Source organism: Oncorhynchus tshawytscha, linkage group LG24 (genome assembly GCF_018296145.1).
Source record: "Oncorhynchus tshawytscha isolate Ot180627B linkage group LG24, Otsh_v2.0, whole genome shotgun sequence".
NCBI classification, from domain to species: Eukaryota; Metazoa; Chordata; class Actinopteri; order Salmoniformes; family Salmonidae; genus Oncorhynchus; species Oncorhynchus tshawytscha.
This window is the reverse complement of record NC_056452.1, coordinates 22,058,320-22,074,677: the sequence shown is the minus strand read 5'-3', so window position 1 is coordinate 22,074,677 and position 16,358 is coordinate 22,058,320. Positions and strand designations below refer to the sequence as shown.

The following is a 16,358-nucleotide window of genomic DNA, read 5'->3' as shown; positions in this document are numbered from 1 at the left end:
ACACACACACACACACACACACAACCAGTGAATGTAGCCCGAGGGACGAGGTATGCGGCAGGGCTTCAGTCTGTCAGTAACGCACAGTGAACCGTGTGTGTGTGTTTGTATGCATGTATGTGTGCGCTGGCACTCCAATATGTCCCATAATCATCACAATTGGTCCTTTTGTTTGATTAATTCCGTCCAACATGTCAATTTATTTGGCCCATTTGATCCAGAAAAAAACAGCTTCCAAATTGTGCAACGTCACTACAAAATATTTCAAAAGTTGCCCGTAAACTTTGCCAAAACATTTCAAACTACTTTTGTAATACAACTTTAGGTATTTTTAAACGTTAATAATCGATCAAATTGAAGACGGGTCTATCTGTGTTCAATACAGGAAGACAACAAACCAAGCTACATTTCAAGTCTTGCGCAACTCTCAACAGTGTTACGCAGTTCCTAGATGGCCATACTTCTTCATTGTACAAAGGAATAACCTCAACCAAATTCCAAAGACTGGTGACATCCAGTGGAAGCGGTAGGAACTGAAAACAAGTTCCTAAGAAATATCGTTTCCCAATGAGACCTCAATGAACAGAAAGAGACCTAAAAAAAAAAAATCTGAACGGTTAGTCCTCGGGGTTTTGCCTGCTACATAAGTTCTGTTATACTCACAGACATGATTCAAACAGTTTTAGAAACTTCAGAGTGTTTTCTATCCAAATCTACTAATAATATGCATATCTTATATTCTTGGCATGAGTAGCCGGAAGTTGAAATTGGGCCCGCTATTTATCCAAAAGTGAAAATGCTGCCCACTATACCTTAAGAAGCATTGATGGAGTATTGAGACTGAAATGTTTTGGAACTTTACATGATGTGTTGTAACACCCACTGGGCGAAAAGGGTCCATATAAGGGGATATATTTACTTGACATGTTTTTTATATTCTAGAGGATACAGAACATGTGCAATGCATATTTTGAGTTTTTATGGATATACACCATATCTTGACAAATTCTGAATCAAGATGGGTCTTTTGGACATATAGGATATTGGGATTACTCCGAATATCACATATGGACATTTCCTATGGCTGGATATGAACTCATTCGATATCCTGAGACATGCATCATCCTATTGTCTCTCTTCAGGTTGACAAATGCTTACTGTATACATCACGTATCTGTGTTTTCTCAGCACATTCAAGATATTGAGCGATATGGATTCTAGAAATGCTTCTCTTGACTGCTTTTTGATATGCTGAAAATAAGGACGATTTCTGATGCATTTCAGAGATTTCAGCACATGCTCAATAATTGGACAAATATGCACAAATCATTTTTCGATTCCCTCTGGATATGATACTTGGTGTAGCTTGATATTGACTTATTAGATATCCTGAGGTACTGTAGGCCTATGTAGACATCTTATTTTCTCTATATGTTGACAAATATTGACAGTACACCTACATAGGATCTTGATATGCATCTTTTACGCTGCTGCTACTCTCGGTTTATTGTCTATGCATAGTCACTTTAACTCTACCTGCATGTACATATTACCTCAATTACCTCGAATACCCAGTGTCCCCGCACATTGACTCTGTACCGGTTCCCCCTGTATATAGTCTCCACATTGACTCTGTACCGGTACCCCCTGTATATAGTCTCCACATTGACTCTGTACCGGTACCCCCTGTATATAGTCTCCACATTGACTCTGTACCGGTACCCCCTGTATATAGTCTCCACATTGACTCTGTACCGGTTCCCCCTGTATATAGTCTCCACATTGACTCTGTACCGGTACCCTGTGTATAGTCTCCACATTGACTCTGTACCGGTAGTCTCCCCCTGTATATAGTCTCCACATTGACTCTGTACCGGTACCCCTGTGTATAGTCTCCACATTGACTCTGTACCGGTACCCCCTGTATATAGCCTCCACATTGACTCTGTACCGGTACCCCTGTATATAGTCTCCACATTGACTCTGTACCGGTACCCCCTGTATATAGTCTCCACATTGACTCTGTACCGGTACCCCTGTATATAGTCTCCACATTGACTCTGTACCGGTACCCCCTGTGTATAGTCTCCACATTGACTCTGTACCGGTACCCCCTGTATATAGTCTCCACATTGACTCTGTACCGGTACCCTGTGTATAGTCTCCACATTGACTCTGTACCCCCGGTACCCCCTGTATATAGTCTCCACATTGACTCTGTACCGGTGACCCCCTGTATATAGCCTCCACATTGACTCTGTACCGGTACCCCCTGTATATAGCCTCCACATTGACTCTGTTGAATATGTGGAGTATGTATATACCCCCTGTATATAGTCTCCACATTGACTCTGTACCGGTACCCCCTGTATATAGTCTCCACATTGACTCTGTACCGGTACCCCCTGTATATAGTCTCCACATTGACTCTGTACCGGTACCCCCTGTATATAGTCTCCACATTGACTCTGTACCGGTACTCCCCCTGTATATAGCCTCCACATTGACTCTGTACCGTACCCCCTGTATATACCCTGTATATAGCCTCCACATTGACTCTGTACCGGTACCCCCTGTATATAGCCTCCACATTGACTCTGTACCGGTACCCCCTGTATATAGCCTCCACATTGACTCTGTACCGGTACATTGACCCCTGTATATAGTCTCCACATTGACTCTGTACCGGTACCCCCTGTATATAGCCTCCACATTGACTCTGTACCGGTACACCCTGTATATAGCCTCCACATTGACTCTGTACCGGTACCCCTGTATATAGCCTCCACATTGACTCTGTACCGGTACCCCCTGTATATAGCCTCCACATTGACTCTGTACCGGTACCCCCTGTATATAGCCTCCACATTGACTCTGTACCGGTACCCCCTGTATAGCCTCCACATTGACTCTGTACCGGTACCCCCTGTATATAGCCTCCACATTGACTCTGTACCGGTACCCTGTGTATAGTCTCCACATTGACTCTGTACCGGTACCCCCTGTATATAGCCTCCACATTGACTCTGTACCGGTACCCCCTGTATATAGCCTCCACATTGACTCTGTACCGGTACCCCCTGTATATAGTCTCCACATTGACTCTGTACCGGTACTCCCCCTGTATATAGTCTCCACATTGACTCTGTACCGGTACCCCCTGTATATAGTCTCCACATTGACTCTGTACCGGTTCCCCCTGTATATAGTCTCCACATTGACTCTGTACCGGTACCCTGTGTATAGTCTCCACATTGACTCTGTACCGGTACCCCCTGTATATAGTCTCCACATTGACTCTGTACCGGTACCCTGTGTATAGTCTCCACATTGACTCTGTACCGGTACCCCCTGTATATAGCCTCCACATTGACTCTGTACCGGTACCCCTGTATATAGTCTCCACATTGACTCTGTACCGGTACCCCTGTATATAGCCTCCACATTGACTCTGTACCGGTACCCCCTGTATATAGCCTCCACATTGACTCTGTACCGGTACCCTGTGTATAGTCTCCACATTGACTCTGTACCGGTACCCCCTGTATATAGTCTCCACATTGACTCTGTACCGGTACCCCTGTATATAGCCTCCACATTGACTCTGTACCGGTACCCCCTGTATATAGCCTCCACATTGACTCTGTTGAATATGTGGAGTATGTATATACTCCCCCTGTATATAGTCTCCACATTGACTCTGTACCATTGGTACCCCCCTGTATATAGCCTCCACATTGACTCTGTACCGGTACCCCCTGTATATAGTCTCCACATTGACTCTGTACCGGTACCCCCCCTGTATATAGTCTCCACATTGACTCTGTACCGGTACCCCTGTATATAGCCTCCACATTGACTCTGTACCGGTACACCCTGTATATAGCCTCCTCCACATTGACTCTGTACCGGTACCCCCTGTATATAGCCTCCACATTGACTCTGTACCGGTACCCCCTGTATATAGCCTCCACATTGACTCTGTACCGGTACCCCTGTATATAGTCTCCACATTGACTCTGTACCGGTACCCCCTGTATATAGCCTCCACATTGACTCTGTACCGGTACACCCTGTATATAGCCTCCACATTGACTCTGTACCGGTACCCCCTGTATATAGCCTCCACATTGACTCTGTACCGGTACCCCCTGTATATAGCCTCCACATTGACTCTGTACCGGTACCCCCTGTATATAGCCTCCACATTGACTCTGTACCGGTACCCCCTGTATATAGCCTCCACATTGACTCTGTACCGGTACACCCTGTATATAGCCTCCACATTGACTCTGTACCGGTACCCTGTGTATAGTCTCCACATTGACTCTGTACCGGTACCCCCTGTATATAGCCTCCACATTGACTCTGTACCGGTACCCCCTGTATATAGTCTCCACATTGACCTCCACATTGACTCTGTACCGGTACCCCCTGTATATAGCCTCCACATTGACTCTGTACCGGTACCCCCTGTATATAGTCTCCACATTGACTCTGTACCGGTAGTCCCCCTGTATATAGCCTCCACATTGACTCTGTACCGGTACCCCTGTATATAGCCTCCACATTGACTCTGTACCGGTACCCCCTGTATATAGTCTCCACATTGACTCTGTACCGGTACCCCCTGTATATAGCCTCCACATTGACTCTGTACCGGTACCCCCTGTATATAGCCTCCACATTGACTCTGTACCGGTACCCCTGTATATAGCCTCCACATTGACTCTGTACCGGTACCCCCTGTATATAGTCTCCACATTGACTCTGTACCGGTACCCCCCTGTATATAGCCTCCACATTGACTCTGTACCGGTACCCCCTGTATATAGCCTCCACATTGACTCTGTACCGGTACCCCCTGTATATAGCCTCCACATTGACTCTGTACCGGTACCCCTGTATATAGTCTCCACATTGACTCTGTACCGGTACCCCTGTATATAGCCTCCACATTGACTCTGTACCGGTACCCCTGTATATAGTCTCCACATTGACTCTGTACCGGTACCCCCTGTATATAGCCTCCACATTGACTCTGTACCGGTACCCCTGTATATAGCCTCCACATTGACTCTGTACCGGTACCCCCTGTATATAGTCTCCACATTGACTCTGTACCGGTACCCCCTGTATATAGCCTCGCTATTGATATTTTACTGCTGCTGTTTAATTATTTGTTACTGTTATTTTCAATTTTTTACTTATCTATGTTTCACTTAACACTTATTTTTCTTAAAACTGCATTGTTGGTTAAGGGCTTGTAAGTAAGCATTTCACTGTAAGGTTTACACCTGTTCTATTCGGCGTATGTTACATATTCAATTTGATTTCATATGCTAAATAAGTTATTTGAGTTTTGGGGATATGCTCAATAATTTGGCAAATATTCACTCCATTTCATTCTTTCAGACACTATAATTTTTGTATTCCCTCTGGATAAAGGACTTGCACAAACCACAAGCTAAAAGCACTGCAACTGGTAGCCTAGCAACAATAATGACATTTTTGCTGCGGAGTTCCAACTGCCAACTATGTAAATGGTGTGGTTGACCTGACAACTGGAGAAACAAAGAAGTGTGAAGCTGTCCTGAAAATACCTCAAAGAAGTTAACGCTAAAGTGATTAGCTAATTGAGATGTTTTATTTATCTGAGTAACTAGAATCAAGAACGTTAGCTAATTTGGCCAGTAGGGATAGCCAGCTAGCTAGGCTTCATAGGGGGATAAAAGTGAACTAGTAGCCTAGCTAGCCAATAAATAACAATAGTGCCTTTTTTATACTCTATCAAGCCTCAATGTGACAGCCAATTTTTTCAAACAGTTAGGCATGTTTTGTATTACTGGTTAAAAACCTCTTGGGGAGGCTGCGAATTTTCGCAGCTTTTTGTTAAAAATCGCGCAACATTTCAGCGCCCTGCTACTCATTCCAGGAATATAGTATATGCATATGATTAGTATGTGTGGATAGAAAACACTCAGACGTTTCTAAAACTGTTTAAATCACGGCTGTGACTATAACAGAACGTCTGTTTCATCGAAAAGCGCAGGAAAATCTGATCACTGGAGATGGAAAAAAATATCCATGCGCCACTTCCATGAATTGTTAAAGGTGAACCGTATTAAATGAGGCCGAGCTTGCAGTACCTACAGCTTCCACAGGATGTATAGAGTCTTCTCATTTGATTCTGATTTGATTCTTGGTAGATCCGACCAAAGGGAACCGATTCCCTCCGACCACCAACTCGAGGCATTGTCTCTGTGTTTTTCCGGACATTTTTTCCACACGACCAACTATCGAATTTACATCGCCTCCTGATGATTTTTATAGCTTATTAACGTGTAGTAATACCTAAAGTTGCATTAGAAAGGTATTTCGAAGTGTTTTGTGAAAGTTTATCGTCGACTTTTTAACTTTTAAAAAATGACGTTACGTTATGAAACGCTATTTTTTCCGTTTATCACACAGTCTTCATAGATCGATATCTAGGCTATATATGGACCGATTTAATCCAAAAAAAGACCCAGTATTGATTATGGGACATCAAGGAGTGCCAAGAAAGAAGATGGTCAAAGGTAATGAATGTTTTATATTTTATTGTGCGGTTTGTGTAGCGCCGACTACGCTAATTATTTTTGTTTACATCCTCTACGGGTCTTTTGGGGTGTTACATGCTATCAGATAATAGCTTCTCATGCTTTCGCCGAAAAGCATTTTACAAATCTGACTCGGTGGCTAGATTCACAACGAGTGTAGCTTTAATTCAATACCTTGCATGTGTGTTTTAATGAAAGTTTGAATTTTATCGAAAAACGATCAGTGACGCTCTAAAATATCCGCTGATTACCCGCTGATTTGATCCCCCCGAGGGAACATCCTCCCTAAGAAGTACTGGTTAATATAAGAGAACTAGCTAGCTAACTAACTAGCAACTTGGCTAGCTAACTTAGTTCCAGTTAGTTTTTTCATCATGAATGAAGCAGGTAGAGTAGCTTCCTTGTGGTATGGTTATGTGTAATGACAATGTTTTCTTGAAATATCCACACAATTTTCATTCATTGACAGTTTCATTCATTGACAGACCAACACTTCCACCATAATGGGTCTGACTGCGAGGGACCACCGCTGACAACCCAATCTGCACCCGTCGCATCGAAACAACTATGAAAACTGGAAACCATACAGCCTGAGGCTGCATTTATTGTAGCTGGGGATTTTAACAAAGCTAACCTGAGAACAAGACTTCCTTAATTCTGTCAGAATATCGAATGCGCTACACGAGCTGGTAGCATTCTGGATCATTGGTATTCTATCTTCTACGATGTATACAAAGCACTCCCCCGTACTGCCTTCGGCAAATCTGACCATGACTCCATTTTGTTGCTCCCAGCTATAGACAGAAACTAAAACAGGAAACGCCCATGCTCAGGTCTATCCAAAGCTGGTCTGACCAATGGGATTCCATGCTTCAAGATTGCTTCAATCACATGGACTGAGATATGTTCCAGATAGCCTCAGACAATAACATTAATGTATACGCTGACTTGGTGAGCGAGTTTATTAGCAAGTGCATCGGAAATGTCGTACCCACTGTGACAATTAAAACCTTTCCTAAACAGAAACCGTAGATTGATGACAGCATTCGCGCAAAACTGAAAACGCGAACCACCGCATTTAATCATGGCAAGGCGACTGGAAACATGACCGAATACAAACAGTTCAGCTATTCCCTCTGTAAGGCAATCAAACAAGCAAAGCGATAGTATAGAGAAAAAGTAGAGTCGCAATTCCATGGCTCAAACACGAGATGTATGTGGCAGGGTCTACAGTCAATCATGGATTACAAAAAGAAAACCAGCCCCCCGTCGCGGACATCGAAGTATTGCCCCCAGACAAATTAAACAATTTCTTTGCTCGCTTTGAGAACAATACAGTGCCACTAACATGGCCCGCTACCAAAGACTGTGGGCTCTCCTTCTCCATGGTCAACGTGAGTAAAACCTTTAAACGTGTTAACCCTCACAGGGCTGCCGGCCCAGATGGCATCCCTAGCCGCGTTCTCAGAGCATATGCAGACCAGCTGGCTGATGTTTTTACGAACATATTCAATAAATCCCTTTCCAAGTCTGCTGTCCCCACATCAAGAAGGCCACCATTGTTCTTGTTCCCAAGAAAGCTAAGGTAACTGAACTAAATGACTATCAGTTCTTTCATCATGAAGTGCTTTGACAGACTAGTCAAGGATCATATCACCTCCATCCCACCTGATACCCTAGACCCACTTCAATATGCATCCCACCCCAATAGGTCCACTGACGATGCAATAGCCATCACACTGCACACTGCCCTAGCCCAACTGGACAAGAGTAATACCTACGTAAGAATGCTGTTCATTGACTACAGCTCAGCATTTAACATCATAGTACTCTCCAAACTCGTCATTAAGCTCGCGACCCTGGGTCTCAACCCCACCCTGTGCAACTGGATCCTGGACTTTCTGACGGGCTGCCCCCAAGTGTTGAAGGTAGGAAACAACATCTCCACCCTGCTAATCCTCAACACTGGGGCCCTTGTATGTCTTCCATTTCCTAATAATTGCTCCCACAGTTGATTTCTTCAAACCAAGCTGCTTACCTATTGCAGATTCAGTCTTCCCAGCCTGGTGCAGGTCTACAATTTTGTTTCTGGTGCAAATAAATTCATTAAAAATCTTACAATGTGATTTTCTGGATTTTTTTTCTAATTTTGTCTGTCATAGTTGAAGTGTACCTATGATGAAAATTACAGGCCTCTCTCATCTTTTTAAGTGGGAGAACTTACACAATTGGTGGCTGACTAAATACTTTTTTGCCCCACTGTATATCCTGTACTCTATACCATCTACTGCATCTTGCCTATGCCGCACGGCCATCGCTCATCCATATATTTATATGTACATATTCTTATTCATCCCTTTACATTTGTGTGTATAAAGTAGTCGTTGTGAAATTGTTAGATTACTTGTTAGATATTACTGCACTATCAGAACTAGAAGCACAAGCATTTCGCTACACTCGTACAACCATGTGTATGTGACCAATACAATTTGATTTGATTTGATGAAATGAAAAATAACATGTTTTAAACCCGACCCTGACTGCATTACCTGGATTAACCCATAACCCTGACTGCATTACCTGGATTAACCCATAACCCTGACTGCATTACCTGGATTAACCCATAACCCTGACTGCATTACCCGGATTAACCCATAACCCTGACTGCATTACCTGGATTAACCCATAACCCTGACTGCATTACCTGGATTAACCCATAACCCTGACTGCATTACCCGGATTAACCCATAACCCTGACTGCATTACCCGGATTAACCCATAACCCTGACTGCATTACCCGGATTAACCCATAACCCTGACTGCATTACCCGGATTAACCCATAACCCTGACTGCCTACCCGGATTAACCCATAACCCTGACTGCCTACCCGGATTAACCCATAACCCTGACTGCCTACCCGGATTAACCCATAACCCTGACTGCATTACCCGGATTAACCCATAACCCTGACTGCATTACACGGATTAACCCATAACCCTGACTCCATTACCCGGATTAACCCATAACCCTGACTGCATTACCCGGATTAACCCATAACCCTGACTGCCTACCCGGATTAACCCATAACCCTGACTGCCTACCCGGATTAACCCATAACCCTGACTGCCTACCCGGATTAACCCATAACCCTGACTGCATTACCCGGATTAACCCATAACCCTGACTCCATTACCCGGATTAACCCATAACCCTGACTGCATTATCCGGATTAACCCATAACCCTGACTGCATTACCCGGATTAACCCATAACCCTGACTCCATTACCCGGATTAACCCATAACCCTGACTGCATTATCCGGATTAACCCATAACCCTGACTGCATTACCCGGATTAACCCATAACCCTGACTGTTAATAGGCCATGTCCATACTAACTATGTAGAAGTTGGTAGATAGATGAGTGTTCTTGTATTGTATTACAGTACATCAATAAAGAACTCAGCCGCAGGCCTTTTCATTTTATTTGGTTTATCAGGATTTCTATTAGCTTTTGCAGAAGCAGTAACTACTCTTCCTGGGGTCCACAAAACACTGACACACTGATAGACAAAGGCAGTCACAGAAATTCAGAACACAACGGCATTCAAACAATACCACTAAAAAATAATGTTTGTGTTAGAGTGTGCAAGTGTGTGTTGTATGCGTGTCCCCTCACAGTCCCCACCGTTCCATGAGATGTTGATTAATAGATTTTGTCAAGGTCATTTTGCTGTTTGCTTTTGGGTACAAACACAGGTTTTGCACACAGGCACACACACACTGTTAATAGTGGACCAGACTGTACAGGGAAAGCACCACCTCTCTACATTAAGTACCATATAATATAATTCATTTGGTTCATTATTGATTGATTATACACTACCGTTCAAAAGTTTGTGGTCACTTAGAAATGTCCTTATTTTTGAAAGAAAAGCAAATTTTTTGTCCATTAAAATAACATCAAATTGATCAGAAATAGAGTGTAGACATTGTTAATGTTGTAAATGACTATTGTAGCTGGAAATGGCTGATTCTTTTGAGGAATATCTACATAGGCGTACAGAGGCCCATTATCAGCAACCATCAGTCCTGTGTTCCAATGGCACGTTGTGTTAGCTAATCCAAGTTTATAATTTTAAAAGGCTAATTGATCATTAGAAAACCCTTTTGCAATTATGTTAGCACAGCTGAAAACTGTTGTTCTGATTAAAGAAGCAATAAAACTGTCCTTCTTTAGACTAGTTGAGGATCTGGAGCATCAGAATTTGTGGGCTTGATTTAAGGCTCAAAATGGCCAAAATCGAAGCACTTTCTTCCAAAACTCATCAGTCTATTCTTGTTCTGAGAAATGAAGGCTATTCCATGCGAGAAGTTGCCAAGAAACTGAAGATCTCGTACAACGCTGTGTACTACTCCCTTCACAGAACAGCGCAAACTGGCCCTAACCAGAATAGAAAGAGGAGTGGGAGGCCCCGGTGCACAACTGAGCAAGAGGACAAGTACATTAGAGTGTCTAGTTTGAGAAACAGACGCCTCACAAGTCCTCAACTGGCAGCTTCATTAAATAGTACCCACAAAACACCAGTCTTATTAACGTCAACAGTGAAGAGGCGACTCAGGGAGGCTGGCCTTCTAGGCAGAGTTGCAAAGAAAAAAACATACCTCAGACTGGCCAATAAAAAGAAAAGATTAAGATGGGCTAAAGAACACAGACACTGGACAGAGGAACTCTGCCTAGAAGGCCAGCATCCCGGAGTCACCTCTTCACTGTTGACGTTGAGACTGCTATTTTGCGCGTACTATTTAATGAAGCTGCCAGTTGTCATTTAGAACATTAACAATGTCTACACTGTATCTGATCAACTTGATGTTATTTGAAGGACAAAAAAGTGCTTTTCTTTCAAAAACAAGGACATTTCTAAGTGACCCCAAACTTTTGAACGGTAGTGTCTGTGCATCATTTGTAAAACACAGATTGGTCATTGAGAAACTTAATTTGGGTAATCCTCATTAAGCTACAAAAGTGTCTCTTCTCAATCTTAACATGTGTTGCCAATACAACAGAACAGGTGAACCAGAATTACGATCTAAAAGCCAAACCTATACTAAGCCACACCGCCGGTCTTCTGATTTGACCCGATGGATCAGTAACCCAACTAAGGGGGCGGCAGGTAGCTTAGTGGTTAGAGCATTGGGCCAGTAACCGAAAGGTTGCTGGATTGAATCCCTGAGTTGACAAGGTAAAAATCTGTCATTCTGCCCCTGAACAAGGCAGCTAACCCACTGTTCCTTGGTAGGCTGTCATTGTAAATAATCATTTGTTCTTAACTGACTTGCCTAGTTTAAAAAAGTTGAAAATAACCCAGTGTGTGTTCTGTCCACTATTTACCCAGCATTTTGTTGAGCGTATATTGGCCTATGGTGCGCTTGTGGATAATTCCTAGGCTCTGATTCCTGGCATCGCTTCTCTCTCTCTCTCTCTCTCTCTCTCTCTCTCTCTCTCTCTCTCTCTCTCTCTCTCTCTCTCTCTCTCTCTGTCTGTCTCTCTCTCTCTCTCTGGTGTTCATTCATTCAGGTGCGCAGCTGAATGAAGATTGCCAGATGTGGGTCAAGCTGGAGCCATTCACAAAACAAAACATAGGCTACTTGCATAAATGTCATGAATTGTCTGCATGTTATTTGGTAAGCCAATACATTTAACTTAAGTATTTATCTAGTTGATTGAATCACTTGAATGATTATGTTAAAAAACACGTGCTATTAATCTCAAAGGTTCTTTGTAGATCCTTTTGAGGAACAATACAGGTTTTTTGGGGGGGTATTCTGGTTAGCCATAATCTATTGTTAACGTCACTTAGGCATTATTATTATGTTGTTCATTGGCACAAGGCTATACCTGAGGTATTTACAAGACACCACAACTGGCCATTGTCACATTTATCATGTAATGGCATAACACATCCGATTAGATAAACTGGAATAACACTCACAAAAAGAGCCGAGCACCACCTCCCCCCTAAATATTCGACTGACCCACCCCGACCCAACATTTGAATTATCACTAAAATAGAAAATACATCCCTTTAAGAACTTCTAAGAACCATTGAATGGCTCAAATGATTATTTAAATCACGATAGTTCCAAATATAACCATCACCCGTGAAAAAGAAACAAATAGAAGATGAACAAAAAAACGATAAATTAGCCAATCTCCAGAGCTGCCCAATGGGACACACTGTAACGCACCACATACAAGCGGGAAAGCGGTGCACGCAGAGAACGGGGCATCCCGCATCAACCCCTCTATTTTGGCTCCCGTGGATTTTATGTTTGTGGGCTAGGCAAGTGACAGGTCTCCTAAAAGAGAATAACCAAAGAAACGATGAAGAACTTAGATGAAATAAATCACTGAACAGTCATCCAGCCAAAGTAGTGTCTGCCGTTAACTTACTGAGGTGGACGCGGGCGGGAGCTCCATCAGGCGATGCGCGCTTACAGAGCTGATGTTCCAAGGCGCGAGAGACGGGTCTTGCGTGGGGATGCTGTCCGCCTTGACTGGCGAGCGCGAGCTCATTCTTGCCAAGTGTGTCAGTCAAAATCTAGAGAGATAGAGACAGAAAGGGAGGAGGGAAACCCCGTTAGTAGTAGAGTGCTCTGCTTCAGTCCTCTAGCCACAGCATCACGACCCTGTCTCCCATACACACAGAACAGACTGAGATCAGGGAGTGAGAAAGCACTCACATTCACTCACTAACGCTCTCTCACTCTCTTTCACCCTCTCCCCCTCTCTGTTTACACGTTCACGTGCGCCTCCGCCATGTGAAGAAATGTCCCAAAGCTGTGAAAATGTGAAAATGATGTAGGGAGTCAGGACTAGACCCTCCGATGGCCACTTCTATCCAGCCAACTGCGAAGTGGAATCCCATAAGGCAGGGATAATTAACTAGATTCAGCTGAGGGACGATTTTTTTTGTTGCGTGGATGGTGGGGGCCCGGATCCAAAATTACAAATAATTTGTAGACTGCAAATTGACCGCTAGAAGCCCAAACACATATAATATTTGACTAAAACATTATAATTTCAAACCTTGCTTATATTTGTATATTATCATGTGTCTCTCGATTACGTGTGGGAATACTTGGGAACATATTTATTCAATTAAAATCACTTGGAGCTGATTTCCTCGTGTTTTTACAGTCTTTTATGTCCAACAATAAAAAATACAAATAAATTGTATTAAATTTTTTTGCTCAGAAAACTTGGGGCCAAATGAGACCACCTCTGGGCCCCGAGTTGGGTAACCCTGCCATAAGGCATTATGTTATTTTTGAGGTCATTTTTGAGTTAGCACAATTTAAGCATCCCTAATTATATGCCACATGTATTTGTTCATGTCAGATTTTGAGACTTGATTTATGTCAAATATGAAATACCTCCCAAATGAAATGTTAAACTGTTACTGAGGTGTATATATTGTAAAACGACAGGGGGAATTTGTTCATTTGAATTTCATGACGTTGCATTCCTATTTAGAAGTGAAACTTGAATTACATCATTCAAACCACCAGTGTGTCCCGAATCGTTACTCTCTGACTCTGATTTTGGTCAGCAACAGGTGACAACAGAGGGCCCCCTGAGCGAGTTGGTATGGGCTAGGAGGTGTTTTGTGATTCACTGATACAGAATGTGGTGATTAATTTAATCTCCCCCCCCCTGTCTCTGTCAGTTAAATTAAACTAGAGTAATTGTGAGGGAAAGGAATAGTAATCACAATTATAAATAATACTAGTCTCCCTCCTCCACCCCTCTCCTCCCTCCCTCTGTCTCTGTAGGGAGTCTGTAGAAAACACAAGCAAACCACAGACCCTACACTCTAAAAAATGATGGGCTAAAAACAACCCAATTTGGATTAATTGGTAACCCAGCTCTGGCTAAACAGTGGACTGAACACAGGCCGGGTTATTTTGACCGAGCCAGGCTTTTTGGATGAGCCAAATATGGGTTAATTTCACTTTCACAGTTGTTGTTAATTTAACAATCAGTAGTTTTTTTAACCATCAAGTTGGGTTGACCCAGCAACTGCGTTTTTTATTATTTAATCCATATGTTATATTCAGGAAACGTGGCCTATTAGGGGCGTAGCTATCAATTAGTTATTTTTGGCCACCCGTGAGAGGAAACATAATTCCTGTTCATCATGTTAAATTTGTACACTGCAAATTATAATTTCCCTTGTATATTTCTGCACATTACATATTCGAATCTAAATTTCACATAATTATTAACATATGCTGACATTGAGATACAATGTTAGGATGTGTATTATTTACAAATCCAGACATTAGTATATGGAACTTAAACGCTTGTGTGAACCTCATTAAAGAGATACTTCAGGATTTTGCCAATGAAGCCCTTCATCTACTTCCCCGGAGACAGATGAACGTGTTGATACCATGTTTATGTCTCTGAGTTCAGTATGAAGAAAGTTGAAGGTAGTTTTGTGAGCGCTAACTAGCTTTAACACAATAACTGGAAGTCTGTGGGTATCTACCAGCACACTTTTATATTGTATGATGTATGGATGTGTACGTGTTCCCATTGTCTGAACCTTTCTCCAGTATGTGTGCTGTGTGTGTGTGTGTGTGTGTGTGTATGTGTGTGTGTGTGTGTGTGTCTGTGTGTGCTCTGTGTGTGTGTGTGCTCTGTGTGTGAGTGAGCGAGTGTACGGTATGTATAACAGAGACTACAGCAATCGGTAACGCAGGCGTGTGTTGTAGTTGGTAGATAGATTAGTGTTGTTGTTAATGGCTCTGTTGTTTTGTCAGACCCCCAGACTCAGACCTGATCCTCTTACAGTATACAGCACATTTCACACACTCACACAGACACTCACACACACACACACACACGCACGCACGCACGCACGCACGCACGCACGCACGCGCACGCACGCACACACACACACACACACACACACACACACACACACACACACACACACACACACACACACACACACACACACACACACACACACACACACACACACACACACACACACACACAATGGACTGCGGTCAGCGCTAAGCAGCTGATAAACATTACCCTGAACCCTCTGTCATGAGACTGATTGACCTACAGAACTTCCTTGAAGTTGAAAACAACTGAGACTGATATATAGGCATATTTACTCAGAAGACTAGTCACATCTCAGACATTCACAGATGAATGAACACACACACTGAGATGCATCACCTGGAGTTGACAATTAGCATTTTAGCTAACCCTTCCCCAAACCCTAATTCTAACCGTAACCCAATTTGCATAACCTGCTACGGACATTTTTCTAACCTTTGTCATTATTTCTCCTGACCACCAATGTTCTCTCCAAATTCTCCTTTGTTGTTGCTACGCAACAAGCTACCTGGTCTCAGAGAAAGATGTATAACGTACAATACTATACATCCTCCAAGATGTATGATACACTTTCTTCAGGCTAGGGTCTATTTTTCTCCACTTCCTATCTGACTGACGTGCCCAAAGTAAACTGCCTGTTACTCAGGCCCAGAATCCAGGATATGCATATAATTGATACCATTGGATAGAAAACACTTTGAAGTTTGTAGAAATGTTAAAATATTATATGAGACTATAACACAATTGATATGGTAGGAGAAAATCCAAAGAAAAACCAACCAGAATTTTTTTGGGAGAGCCCATGCTCTTTCAATGGAAAGCTATGGGTCCTATGCATGT

The 16,358-nt window shown here is 42.8% G+C and overlaps 1 protein-coding gene across 1 annotated transcript in view; it reads right to left on the bottom strand.

Annotated features, from left to right (window-relative positions):
• The window catches only part of LOC112244632 (melanopsin-A-like), a 35,566-nt gene extending 22,071 nt beyond the window's left edge, over nucleotides 1-13,495 (bottom strand). The window contains exon 1 of the mRNA XM_042305731.1: nucleotides 13,053-13,495. Coding sequence (XP_042161665.1) covers nucleotides 13,053-13,175 — 123 coding nt within the window. The 5' untranslated portion in view covers nucleotides 13,176-13,495. The remainder of the gene's footprint in view (nucleotides 1-13,052) is intronic.
• Between the last annotated feature and the right edge of the window lie 2,863 nt (nucleotides 13,496-16,358).